The 11,585-nt window shown below is 35.5% G+C and overlaps 1 protein-coding gene across 2 annotated transcripts; it reads left to right on the top strand.

Annotated features, from left to right (window-relative positions):
• Positions 1 to 854: 854 nt before the first annotated feature.
• RERGL (RERG like) lies at positions 855 to 10,877 on the top strand. 2 transcript variants are annotated; one of them, XM_005570264.5, is made up of 6 exons: positions 855 to 959; positions 1,655 to 1,808; positions 2,081 to 2,137; positions 5,919 to 5,992; positions 6,940 to 7,088; positions 10,387 to 10,877. In XM_005570264.5, the coding sequence occupies exons 2-6, from the start codon at positions 1,757 to 1,759 to the stop codon at positions 10,667 to 10,669; spliced, it is 615 nt and encodes a 204-aa protein (XP_005570321.1). In that variant the 5' UTR covers positions 855 to 959; positions 1,655 to 1,756; the 3' UTR covers positions 10,670 to 10,877. The 2 variants fall into 2 exon arrangements, with proteins under 2 accessions (XP_005570321.1, XP_045220732.1); XM_045364797.3 differs by lacking the exon at positions 1,655 to 1,808.
• The last annotated feature ends 708 nt before the right edge of the window (positions 10,878 to 11,585 follow it).

Below are 11,585 nucleotides of genomic sequence, written 5' to 3'. Positions count from 1 at the left end.
AGGAAGAAAGTAATGGGGTAGTACGGAAATCTGACAAAAAGAAATAGGAAAAACTCATCATTTTGCAAATTAAATTTACCTCTATTATAAAGCAGGAATGAATCATGCCAGAGTACCCCTTCCAAATTTTCTTTCCTTTGTCGCTTCTCTTTTCTAATTTCAATGTACTACAGAAGGAAATGTGACAGGTTTATATTTATTTATTTTCTAACAAATGACATTGCTTTATTTTTCTCCAGAAATATTGCTGTTGTCTATTGACAAAACATTTTTTAAAGGAGAAATTACTTATTAAATAAGACATTGGATAAGTTAAAACTCTGTAGTGCCCAGTTTTGCTTCTTGAGAATCTCTTATGATTCACAAACATGGTCTAGATATGTATTTTTATTGGAATCAAACCTAAACTTCTAAATCCTAGATAGTTGTGCTGTTTTTATGATTGAATGAACAGATTTCCCTTTTTCTTTCACAGAAGAAACCCTAGCAGATATAGGCTCAGATACTAATAAAACAAACCAATACAATCAAAGTAAATTCACAAGAGATGTTTACCCATCCTCTATACTTTTTTTTTTTTTTTTTAGGTCCTAGGAGAAGGTAGATTCCAGGTACACAAAAATAGAGAATTGTAAGCTAAGGTTCTGTTATAAATATATACATATTTTCTTTATAACCCTTTAGGTCTAAAGAGTAACTCTAGTTTTTTAAAAATATGTTATACGAAAACTGAGTTGAAAACTACTCTAGGAAAACATTTTTAAAGTTATTGTTGGCTGGTGGGAATATGGGGTGGAGTTGTTCTTAGAGAAATGAGAGCAGCAATAAAAAGGAAGTTTAAAAAAAAGCTTGTCACAGGGCAGCATAGTTCCAGAAGACAGTACTGACCAAGGAGCAGAAAAGCAAGATGAATGATGTGAAACTTGCTGTCTTGGGTGGTGAAGGAACGGGCAAATCTGGTGAGTGGTGATGTCTTCTATGTTATAATAGAGTATAGAAAGAGCGAGAAACTGACATGTTAACCATTAACCATGTATTTTATATATATTTCATATATATGAAAATACATCTATAATAACATCTCACTGGGATGATAGGCACATTGTTTTTCATTAGGAGTTTCCATTTTTATGGGCAAGTAACTATGTTTATAGAATATATAGGCAGGTATAGCAAGATAAATACCCGAAATTTTACTTTGTATATTATTCTACTGATGTTTACAATTCATAGGAATAACAGGAAATTTCTACATCACTATCCTACCTACTTCTCCCTTCAACACACCTGCCCTCATACCCACTAGTTGCCAAACAATGGCCTTGATAGAACTCATCTTTTCTGAAACTAGGGTAGGGAGATGTTTGGAGATTTGTGGATTATATTTTAAATATAGCATTACTGAGATGAAAGAACTTTGCGGGGCATGGCTTGGTGGATGTCCTGGAACTGAGAAATAATGTGCCCTAACTTTGGAAGTCATGCTTTTGTTTTGTTGTATTTTACTTTGGTCTTGGTCACATTATAATAGTAGGATGCTACCAATAGGGCCACTTGAGCCTAAAGAATCATGACATCTTAACTGGCCAAACCCAGGAGCTGTGACATGGTGAACGGATACCAGAGGTTCTTTTTCTATTTCCTGGATTTGTAGGTCCTTACATCCTTAAATAACTGCAAATACTTGGTAGTGTCCTTGTGACTATTACATCTAGTACTTTGAAGCCAGACTGAATTTGATAGAGAAAATAAACAGATGTCAAACTTCTTGCATCTTAAATATGAGAAATCTGTTTCTGTTACAAAAGGTAAGTGGCCTTATGTTTTTGCGGTAATGAATTAACTGCATAGTGATTTAGATGTGCAGCGCTTTAAGATCACTTCCTTTCCAGCTTTCTAATCATTTGTTTGTACCATGGAAATATTGTGAACTACTATTTAGAACAGAATTTGGTAAAACTTTAAAGTCTTTATTAATTCTTGAATATTTTTTATTTAAGAACTAAAACCTCATGCACATAACCAAATTTTCTGTTTCATAAAATATAACAGCCTTAAATCTAGATTGTTTGCTTTGCAGCTCTTACAGTGAGGTTTCTTACTAAGCGATTCATTGGAGAATATGCTTCTAATTTTGGTAAGTCACTACTCTAGACATTTTTACCTTAAAATTTTTAACATCATAATTAAATCCCACTTAAGTACAGAGATGCATTTTGATAGACTGTACCATTTTTATGCATATAAAACTGTTTGTTTATTCACATATTCTGATTAGAAATGCCAAAATAGGAACTTGAATTAAATGTTCTTTTATGGTAAAATTCACCCAATTTGATGTTAAGACTGGTTTCAAAGTCTGGAACTGGAAAAACATTAAAACTAAGATCCTCTCTTCAAACTATTGTAGAACATGCAACTGAATATTTCTTGTGAGGTATAAAACAACTTTGAAATTAAATCAACATTCTTTAAAAAATAAGAAAATTAATACTGAAACCACAACAAAGGAATAAAGTTTATTTTTATTATAAAACCATAAGAAAATAGGAAAATTATGCCTTGATTAAACATCATATTATCTAAGTCATTTATATAAATGTAGAAACATTTAAAACACATAACAGGGCATTTTGATATAATTTTAAGATTATTTCATGAACTCTTCTGTAAATTTGTTTGACTAGAATTAGCATAATATATGGGAAACAGTACAACATAAAAAGTGAGAAATCTTGCCATAATTTTGAGCATGTTTTTGGCTCACCAATTAAATATGATGGTGCTAGTATCTTACCTCATTGAAGAAATGAGTTGAGGAGATTTTTTTTTTTAAATGAGGATGGCAGATTACAGAAAATATAAAAATTGAGAGAAAGAAGAATGTTTTTGTTGATTATTACTTAGACTAAGGGAATTTATGATTGCAAGTGTGTTTTTCCATGAGAAACAAACAAAAATCTTTAGCATTCAATCATGAAGTAGCATAATCGGAGTATCTCAGAAAATAGCTTTAATATATTACATTGTGTTTTTCCCTACATGAATTCAACATGGTATTTCAGTCCATATGACATTATGAACATTTTAGGGCAAAAGCCTGAAAACTGATTATAGAAAGTTGAAAACATAAAAAGAAAAATTCCTGTTGTTTCATTTTTGAGGGCAATGACATCAGTCAAAAACGTCAACATAACATACAAGTTAGGACTCGGGCATGAGAAAATGTCCCAGAACTAAAAAATAAAACAAACACAGAATGATACACCATCCAAATAACAACAAAAACTCTCAACGTAAACTTTGATATAGTATAGTTGTATAAACTAATGAAATGTTTACACATTTCTGGCTGTTACATCTCAATGAAAAATAAGAGACCTAGAGGCATTTTTGAAAAGCCAACCAAATGATCAAAAGCTCATTAACTCAGAGGGCAAACTAGCAAAAATGACTCCACTTTGTATATTAAAACTAGAAGGGGAAATAATACAATTCTAAAAATGTGAGAATTGATGACACTTGCTGGCAGTTTTTGAGATTTGAGAGTGAATAATTTTAATTGACTAGAAGGAAATAATGTGGTTTGGAGTCAAGAATAAACCTATAAAGTTTAGAAGAACCTGGCTGAAAACATAATTTAAGGTTTCATGAAACTGTAACAAATTTCATTAAATATAACCTGGTAGGAGGTAAGAAGTCAACCCTAATCCTCTAAGAGAATTTGATCAGATAATTGATGTGATCTGGCTACAAGGTTCACTTTTACTTCTTCTTTTTTTTTTTTTTGAGACGGAGTCTCGCTCTGTCGCCCAGGCTGGAGTGCAGTGGCGCGATCTCGGCTCACTGCAAGCTCCGCCTCCTGGGTTCACGCCATTCTCCTGCCTCAGCCTCCCGAGTAGCTGGGACTACAGGCTCCTGCCACCTCGCCCGGCTAATTTTTTTGTATTTTTTTTTTTTTTTCAGTAGAGACGGGGTTTCACCGTGTTAGCCAGGATGGTCTCGATCTCCTGACCTCGTGATCCACCCGTCTCGGCCTCCCAAAGTGCTGGGATTACAGGCTTGAGCCACCGCGCCCGGCCCACTTGTGTTGAGAATACACTAGAAACAGGAAGGGTGTTAGAGGAAGGATGGAAACGATGACTTAGGAGGCTTTGTGATAAATTAGGCAATTAATGATGGTGGTCTAGACTATATTGTTAACAATGGAGATGGTGAGATACAGACAAATTCAAAATATATTTTGAACGTAGACTAAAAGAATTTTAGAATAAATTTTAGAATAAATATGTGACGTAAGACAAATAATCAAGGATAATCCTTTTTTTTTTACCTGAGAAACTGCAGTTATAGATATGCCATTTAACAAAATGGAAAATTGTAGAAGATGCAGCCTTTGCAGGGATATCAGGGGTTCAGCTTGAGGTGTGTTAAGATTGAGATATCATGTAATCCCAGCACTTTGGGAGGCCGAGACGGGCGGATCACGAGGTCAGGAGATCAAGACCATCCTGGCTAACACGGTGAAACCCCGTCTCTACTAAAAAATACCAAAAACTAGCCGGGCGAGGTGACGGGCGTCTGCAGTCCCAGCTACTGGGGAGGCTGAGACAGGAGAATGGCGTGAACCCGGGAGGCGGAGCTTGCAGTGAGCTCAGATCCGGCCACTGCACTCCAGCCTGGGCGACAGAGCGAGACTCCGTCTCAAAAACAAAAAACAAAAACAAACAAACAAACAAACAAAAGATTGAGATATCTATCAAGTATCTAAATGGAGATGTCCAATAGTAAGTTATTTGTGTCCAGAGTTCAGGGATGAGGTATGGGCTTCAGACATAAGTTGGGTTCATGAGAAATAATTGGCATGTGACAGCTTGGGACTAGAAGAGATCTGAAAAAGAATGTAAGACGAGAAGAAATCTATGAACTGGATCCATGTTTGAGATGCGAGAAGTCAGTGGGGACAGGGAGAGGTGAACAAAAAAGATTAAGACAGAACAACAAGGAATTAAAAAACAAACAAAAACTGGAGACAGTCTTGCCTTGAAGGTCATGTAAAGGAGGTACTTTAAGGAGGCAGGAATGATCAACTGCGTTAATGCTACCAATAAGGCAAATAAAATCAAGATAGAGAATTAACCATTAAGCCATAATACATTTAAGCTAGAAGAAATTTTTCATGTTTGTAAGATGTGGCTAATGATATGGTAAAGAGGAAAAAATTATGATATATAAGAGGGAAGTAGAATTGCTGAAGCCATGTCTCTCAGCGGGTGAGGAGAAATCACTAGCTGAGAGTGAATGGGTTTACTTTAGATAGGAACATAGATGTTCCACGCACAGTAATAGGATGGAATATAAATATATGAGCAAAAAGGTATGTAGGTGAATATAGATAGTGGTGAGATTCATTTGTAAGAAACATATCGGCCAGGCGCAGTGGCTCACGCGTGTAGTCCCAGCACTTTGGGAGGCCGAGGTGGGGGGATCACGATGTCAAGAGATTGAGACCATCCTGGCTAACACGGTGAAACCCCGTCTCTACTAAAAATACAAAAAAAAAAAAAAAAAAAAAATTAGTTGGGCGCAGTGCCACACGACTGTGGTCCTAGCTACTCGGGAGGCTGAGGCAGGAGAGTGGCATGAACCTGGGTGGCAGAGCTTGTAGTGACCCGAGATTGCCCCACTGCACTCCAGCCTGGGTGACAGAGCGAGACTCTGTCTCCAAAAAAACAAAAACAAAAACACATATCTGAGTAAATACAACAAATACATGCTTTCGGTCACCAGCAATATAAAAAGGGCACAATACGATTCCACTAACATGTGAGTGGTTGAATTTATCAGACTCTGATTCAGATATGAGTTCACATTCAGAGTATTTTCATACTGACAGTGAATATGCAATATTTTCGCAGAATCTATCTATAACAAGCACTTGTGTTTGGAAAGGAAACAACTAAATCTGGAAATATATGACCCTTGTTCTCAAGTAAGTAAAACAAAACACCTTTTATATTGATTGATTGATTGATTTTTTAACAATCATGATTTTGAAGATTATATGGCGGTAAGTGAAAAAAGTGAAAAGTTGCAGTGTTAAAACCAAAGTTTCTTCTCATTTTAATTATAAAAAATTTAAGAGATTATTTTCTTGTGTTGTCAATTCCATTACCTGTCATCTCTAAGTTCATGTCAAAAATTATACCACAAATATCTTTAAAATTGCAACATTAGGCTGTTTCTATATTTCTATCAGGTCACAGTGTCACTGCCAGAAGATAATAGTTAAGTGGCTTATCAATTCACTTTTTATTTTCAACTAAGTTGCACTTATAACTAACCAGTTGTCAATAAAACATAATACATAAAATAGATTTTCAGTACAAACCTCCTTGTCTATTCATATGGGAAAACAGTTAAAATGGGATTATACAAATAAGAGAAAAATGGCCATTTATTCAGGACTTCAAAACAACTATATGACACAGATCATTTAGGGTAAATAAAAATATACCTTAAATATTTTAGCTAAACCTTTATAATATTTTTGATTTTTATTGATTTAAATCTAGTACCAGAAATCAATAGATATTCCATTCACTAACAGATAAATGATATACATTCACAACAAATATGTGGGTATTAGTTCAAAAGACGATTATTGTAGCTCATCAAATTTTCTGAAAAAGTGGAGATGTTTTCTTCTAGAAAAGTTATAAAATTAGATAGATATAACTTTATTATAGTTCTGTTTTACATTTAATCACTTTTAATTAAGGACAATGAGTAATAAAGAACTATATTTTAGAAAATATCAGTATTTAACATACTGATGTATCTTCCAGCTGAAGTGGGTCTCCATTAGTTGACTGTTTAAAGTATAAAAACACAGGTATTAGATCCCAACCACTCTTAATGTACTTGGTTTATTTTCAGACACAGAAAGCAAAATTCTCCCTCACAAGTGAGCTTCACTGGGCAGATGGGTTTGTTATTGTGTATGACATCAGTGATAGGTCTTCATTTGCTTTCGCGAAAGCACTGATCTACAGAATCCGGGAGCCACAGACTAGTCATTGTAAAAGGTAAGGAAGGTATTTTTCATTCCTTTCTCCTTTCTTTTTAGTAAATCATCATATAGCCGTAAGCATCATTAGGAAGGGTTTAATACAGCCTTCCAATTACAAAATTTAACAGCCCTGAACAATTCACCTTCCCATTCCACAGGAGTTACACATGTAGTAAAAGGAATAAGATGAGAATGCTTTATATCCTGGCTGCCATAAACAGTTACTCGCCCTGAGTAAATGGCTATTTTACAAGACAGCTTCTATTGTTAACATGACACTCACTTGCAAAATAATGGTCCTTTGTATATAAGATAGTTCTCTTTCCAACCTTTTCTTTCCATTCTCACAAAAATGTTAAGGATACTAAATAAATTCAGATTTATTACGTTTGGCATCCCGTGAAATCCAATTCCTAGTCACTGAGTTGTTCAATCTATCAAAGCAAAATAGACGGAATAATCAAACTGTTTACAAATTCTAAATATGAGAATACATTTTTCTCCATTTTACCTGCTAAAGGGCTGATCAACAATTCCTTATTCTTGTCTTGACACAAGGAACTATGAAAACATGATTGTGCCTTAAGCTATTGTTTCATTAGTAGATAAAAGTTTAAGCATCTGAGTTTCCAATTTAAGTTTTCCCCATTTTTCAGTCATTTTGGCCTTTTCCATTTAAAGTACTTTTGCTCAACGTTCTGATTGTAAAAGAGTCTTCGTGCTTTTAGCCAATTTAGCCCTTAGAATCTAAATAGTATTCTAATCTGGTAAGTAAAAAAAGCACAATACTACTGAGAATTGGTATATGTACTTTTAGTATCTATTTTAAATGTCCACTATAAAGAAATCATGGGATAATAATTGATAAAGTATTTCCCTGGAGTTAGATGATGTACATTCTTGCTTTCCTTTGATTCGGCCTAAGTAAGCCACTTTAATCTCTAGAGCTCATTTTTCTAATTATTTAACTGGTGGCAGCAGGATAGGAGAAACAGATGAGATTTTACTAAGGTGCCTCATAGCTCTTATTTCCTATAATATTACTGATATTTTAGAACTCCATTGTTTCAATCATTAAATATCTTATATTTAAGCATCATGATGTAGATAACGGACAGAAATAAAATTCTGACATTTCTTCAAAGTAATCACTCAAGAACACTTAAAAACATACTGAAAGTATAAACATTTGTATTGGACATTTTTCAGGAAATATTTCTAATTTATTGACTAAATAATTCTTTGAATGTTTTCAGTTCTCAATCTGTAAAAAGACTAGGAAAGCAAAATATATCACTATTTCATTAAATTATATCTGATATTTGTGGCCCACCCTTGAAAACCTATGTATATATCCTTCCTCATTTACCCTTTTCAATAATTTTATAAACTAGACTAAAAAAAGACCTTAGTAGCATTTTTAAAAGTTCACCACACATTGTCATTTGAATGACACCAACTTTTAGTGGAATTGGGGCCAGTAAGAGTTGAAGACTGACTGTGTGCACCCATTTTTTTTCCTTATAGTAGATATCTTTGCAGTGTTCTATGCCTTTTAAAGCCTAGTGATTTTAATATATTCTTCAACTCAAACTCTATTTTTGTGTTGTTTCATTATAACCAAGGAGGATATATTGATGTTTACAGATACATTTTATCTTAACAAAGACACATTTCTTAAACAGGAGAATTGGGCAAGTTCATGAGATTATACAGTTTTCTCGGGAGCATGTTATAATGGCTATTAGTGGAGCGAAACAGCAATAAATATTGAATATTTTTGCTTATGAAAATTTTATCTAAATTGACTGTTCAATTATAGTAACTGTATAAGTAAAGAGACATTTGCTAGCTCTTCCCTTGCAATTGATAAGGAACATGAAAAATAACACTTCGTCAGGATCTTTCATTGCCTGGGCCTGTGTTAGGTATTTTTATATACATCATTTAATGTATACAGTCTCCATGAGATTTAATCTCTGAGAATTCTGTGTGAGGATTATTTCACCATTTTTGAAACTTTGAATTTAGGTTCGGGGTAGATGTGCAGGTTTTTTACACAGGTAAACTTGTGTCATGGAGGTTTATTGTACAGATTATTTCATCACCCAGGTATGAAGCCTAGAACCCATTAATTTTTCCTGATCCTCTTCCTCCTCCCACCCTCGACCTTCCAATAGGCACCATTATGTGTTATTCCCCTCTGTGTCTCCATATGTTCTCATCATTTAGGTCTCACTTATGAGTGAGGACATGCAGTATTTGATTTTCTGTTATGGTGTCAGTTTACTAGAGATAAGGGCCTCCAGCTCCATCCATGTCCCTGCAAAGGACATGCTCTTTTTTTTGAGACAATAGCCTCACTCTGTCACCCAGGCTGGAGAGCAGTGGCATGATCTTGGCTCACTGCAACCTCCGCCTCCCGGGTTCAAGAGATTCTCCTGCCTCAGCCTCCCGAGTAGCTGGGACTACAGGCGCCCACCACCATGCCCAGCTATTTTTTGTATTTTTAGTAGAGGTGGGGTTTCACTGTATTAGCCAGGATGGTCTCAATCTCCTGACCTCGTGATCGGCCTGCCTCAGCCTCCCAGAGTGCTCGGATTACAGGCATGAACCACTGCACATGCCCGCTCTCATTCGTTTTTATGGCTGCATAATATTCCATAATGAATATGTACCACATTTTTACATTAAAGGAAATTGAAAGTGGGAAAGATAACAATCATACTTTGGTTAGTAGACAGCACCAGAATTCAGTAATAGGTCCATGTTACTTCAAATCCTGTGCTTTAAGAGCCTTGTTGCGGGGCCGGGCGGGGTGGCTCAAGCCTGTAATCCCAGCACTTTGGGAGGCCGAGACGGGCAGATCACGAGGTCAGAAGATCAAGACCATCCTGGCTAACACGGTGAAACCCCGTCTCTACCAAAAAAAATACAAAAAACTAGCTGGGTGAGGTGGCGGGTGCCTGTAGTCCCAGCTACTCGGGAGGCTGAGGCAGGAGAAGGGCGTGAACCCGGGAGGCGGAGCTTGCAGTGAGCTGAGATTCGGCCACTGCACTCCAGCCTGGGCAACAGAGTGAGCCTCCGTCTCAAAAAAAAAAAAAAAAAAGAGCCTTGTTGCTTCTGTGCTATTTACATTTTATCTAAAATGATTTTAAGTAATTGGAGCTATGTGTAACAATACACACACATGACCATAAGTAACACACATACACACTATTTTTTCTTTGATTTATAATCCTTTGGCTATAAATCTGTTTTTTTAAAAAAGTTGTTAAAACAGTCTTGCTAAAAATTGTGTATCTCTCTTTCAGAGCTGTGGAATCAGCAATGTTTTTGGTTGGCAACAAACGAGATCTTTGTCATGTGCGAGAGGTTGGCTGGGAAGAAGGGCAAAAGCTGGCACTGGATAACCGATGCCAATTCTGTGAACTGTCTGCAGCAGAGCAGTCTCTGGAAGTGGAAATGATGTTTATCAGAATTATCAAGGACATCCTGATAAACTTCAAACTCAAAGAAAAGAGACGACCCAGTGGATCTAAATCAATGGCCAAATTGATCAATAATGTATTTGGAAAGAGAAGGAAATCTGTTTAGTAGACATGAAATGACTATGAACCACAGCTATGTTTTCAAACATGTAGTTTGCCTTTTTGTTTGTTGTATCCTGTTCACTCTCCTTCACACAGAACCTTTCATTTATTGTACAACATTGTACTCACCCTAACCTACTGGTGGACAGCTATCCAGTTTGCCTTGACAAATATACTCTGCTTATGTGAATTTATTAAATGACCATGCCATAGTTTGTGGTTTACCTTTATTTTACACAGTTCTTTTGAATGAAATGGGTACTTATATTCATACAGTTAATAGATTACAGAGCTTAGTTTATCAATCTATGAAAGTTCTTGATTTATTTAATAGAATTACATGCATTTGATTTAAAGGTGTCTTTACAATAATTCAGTAGCTTACATAGTATTATGCATATTTTGTAATAAAACTTAGGCCTTAAGCAAATTCCTTCCCCAAGAGTATATATATTCTGTAGTTGATCTGATGAAAAAGTCTACCCTTCTTCATTTTCATGTATCACGCTATGTTAGCAAGGGTCATTGTCACAGATATGTTAATTTATAGAGCTAAGGTCCTTTTCAGATCGAAACATTTAGAAATTCATACATCATAGGACAGACAGAAGTAAAAACTTGTTGGGGAATTTATAACCTTAAAGTCTTTGTTGCCCTGAAATAAGTATTTGTGGATTAGGTACAAACATTTTGGTTCTTCTCAGGTTATTCTAATTACTGTTTCTTTCCGAAGACAAGTGTCTACCTCCTAGACCATGGTACCACTGCCACAGCCCTTGTGGACCTTTGACGAAAGATGTCTTTCAAGTTGAGATCCAAGGCTTAATTTTGGCCAAATTGCTGACAAATCAAGGTTAGGTCTCAGGCACAGGAAATTATGACAACACACAATGCTACATGTACATACTTGACTAATAAGT

Source organism: Macaca fascicularis, chromosome 11 (genome assembly GCF_037993035.2).
Source record: "Macaca fascicularis isolate 582-1 chromosome 11, T2T-MFA8v1.1".
Classification (NCBI taxonomy): Eukaryota; Metazoa; Chordata; class Mammalia; order Primates; family Cercopithecidae; genus Macaca; species Macaca fascicularis.
The sequence above is the reverse complement of the archived record's forward strand: the minus strand, read 5'-3'. Positions and strand labels throughout refer to the sequence as shown.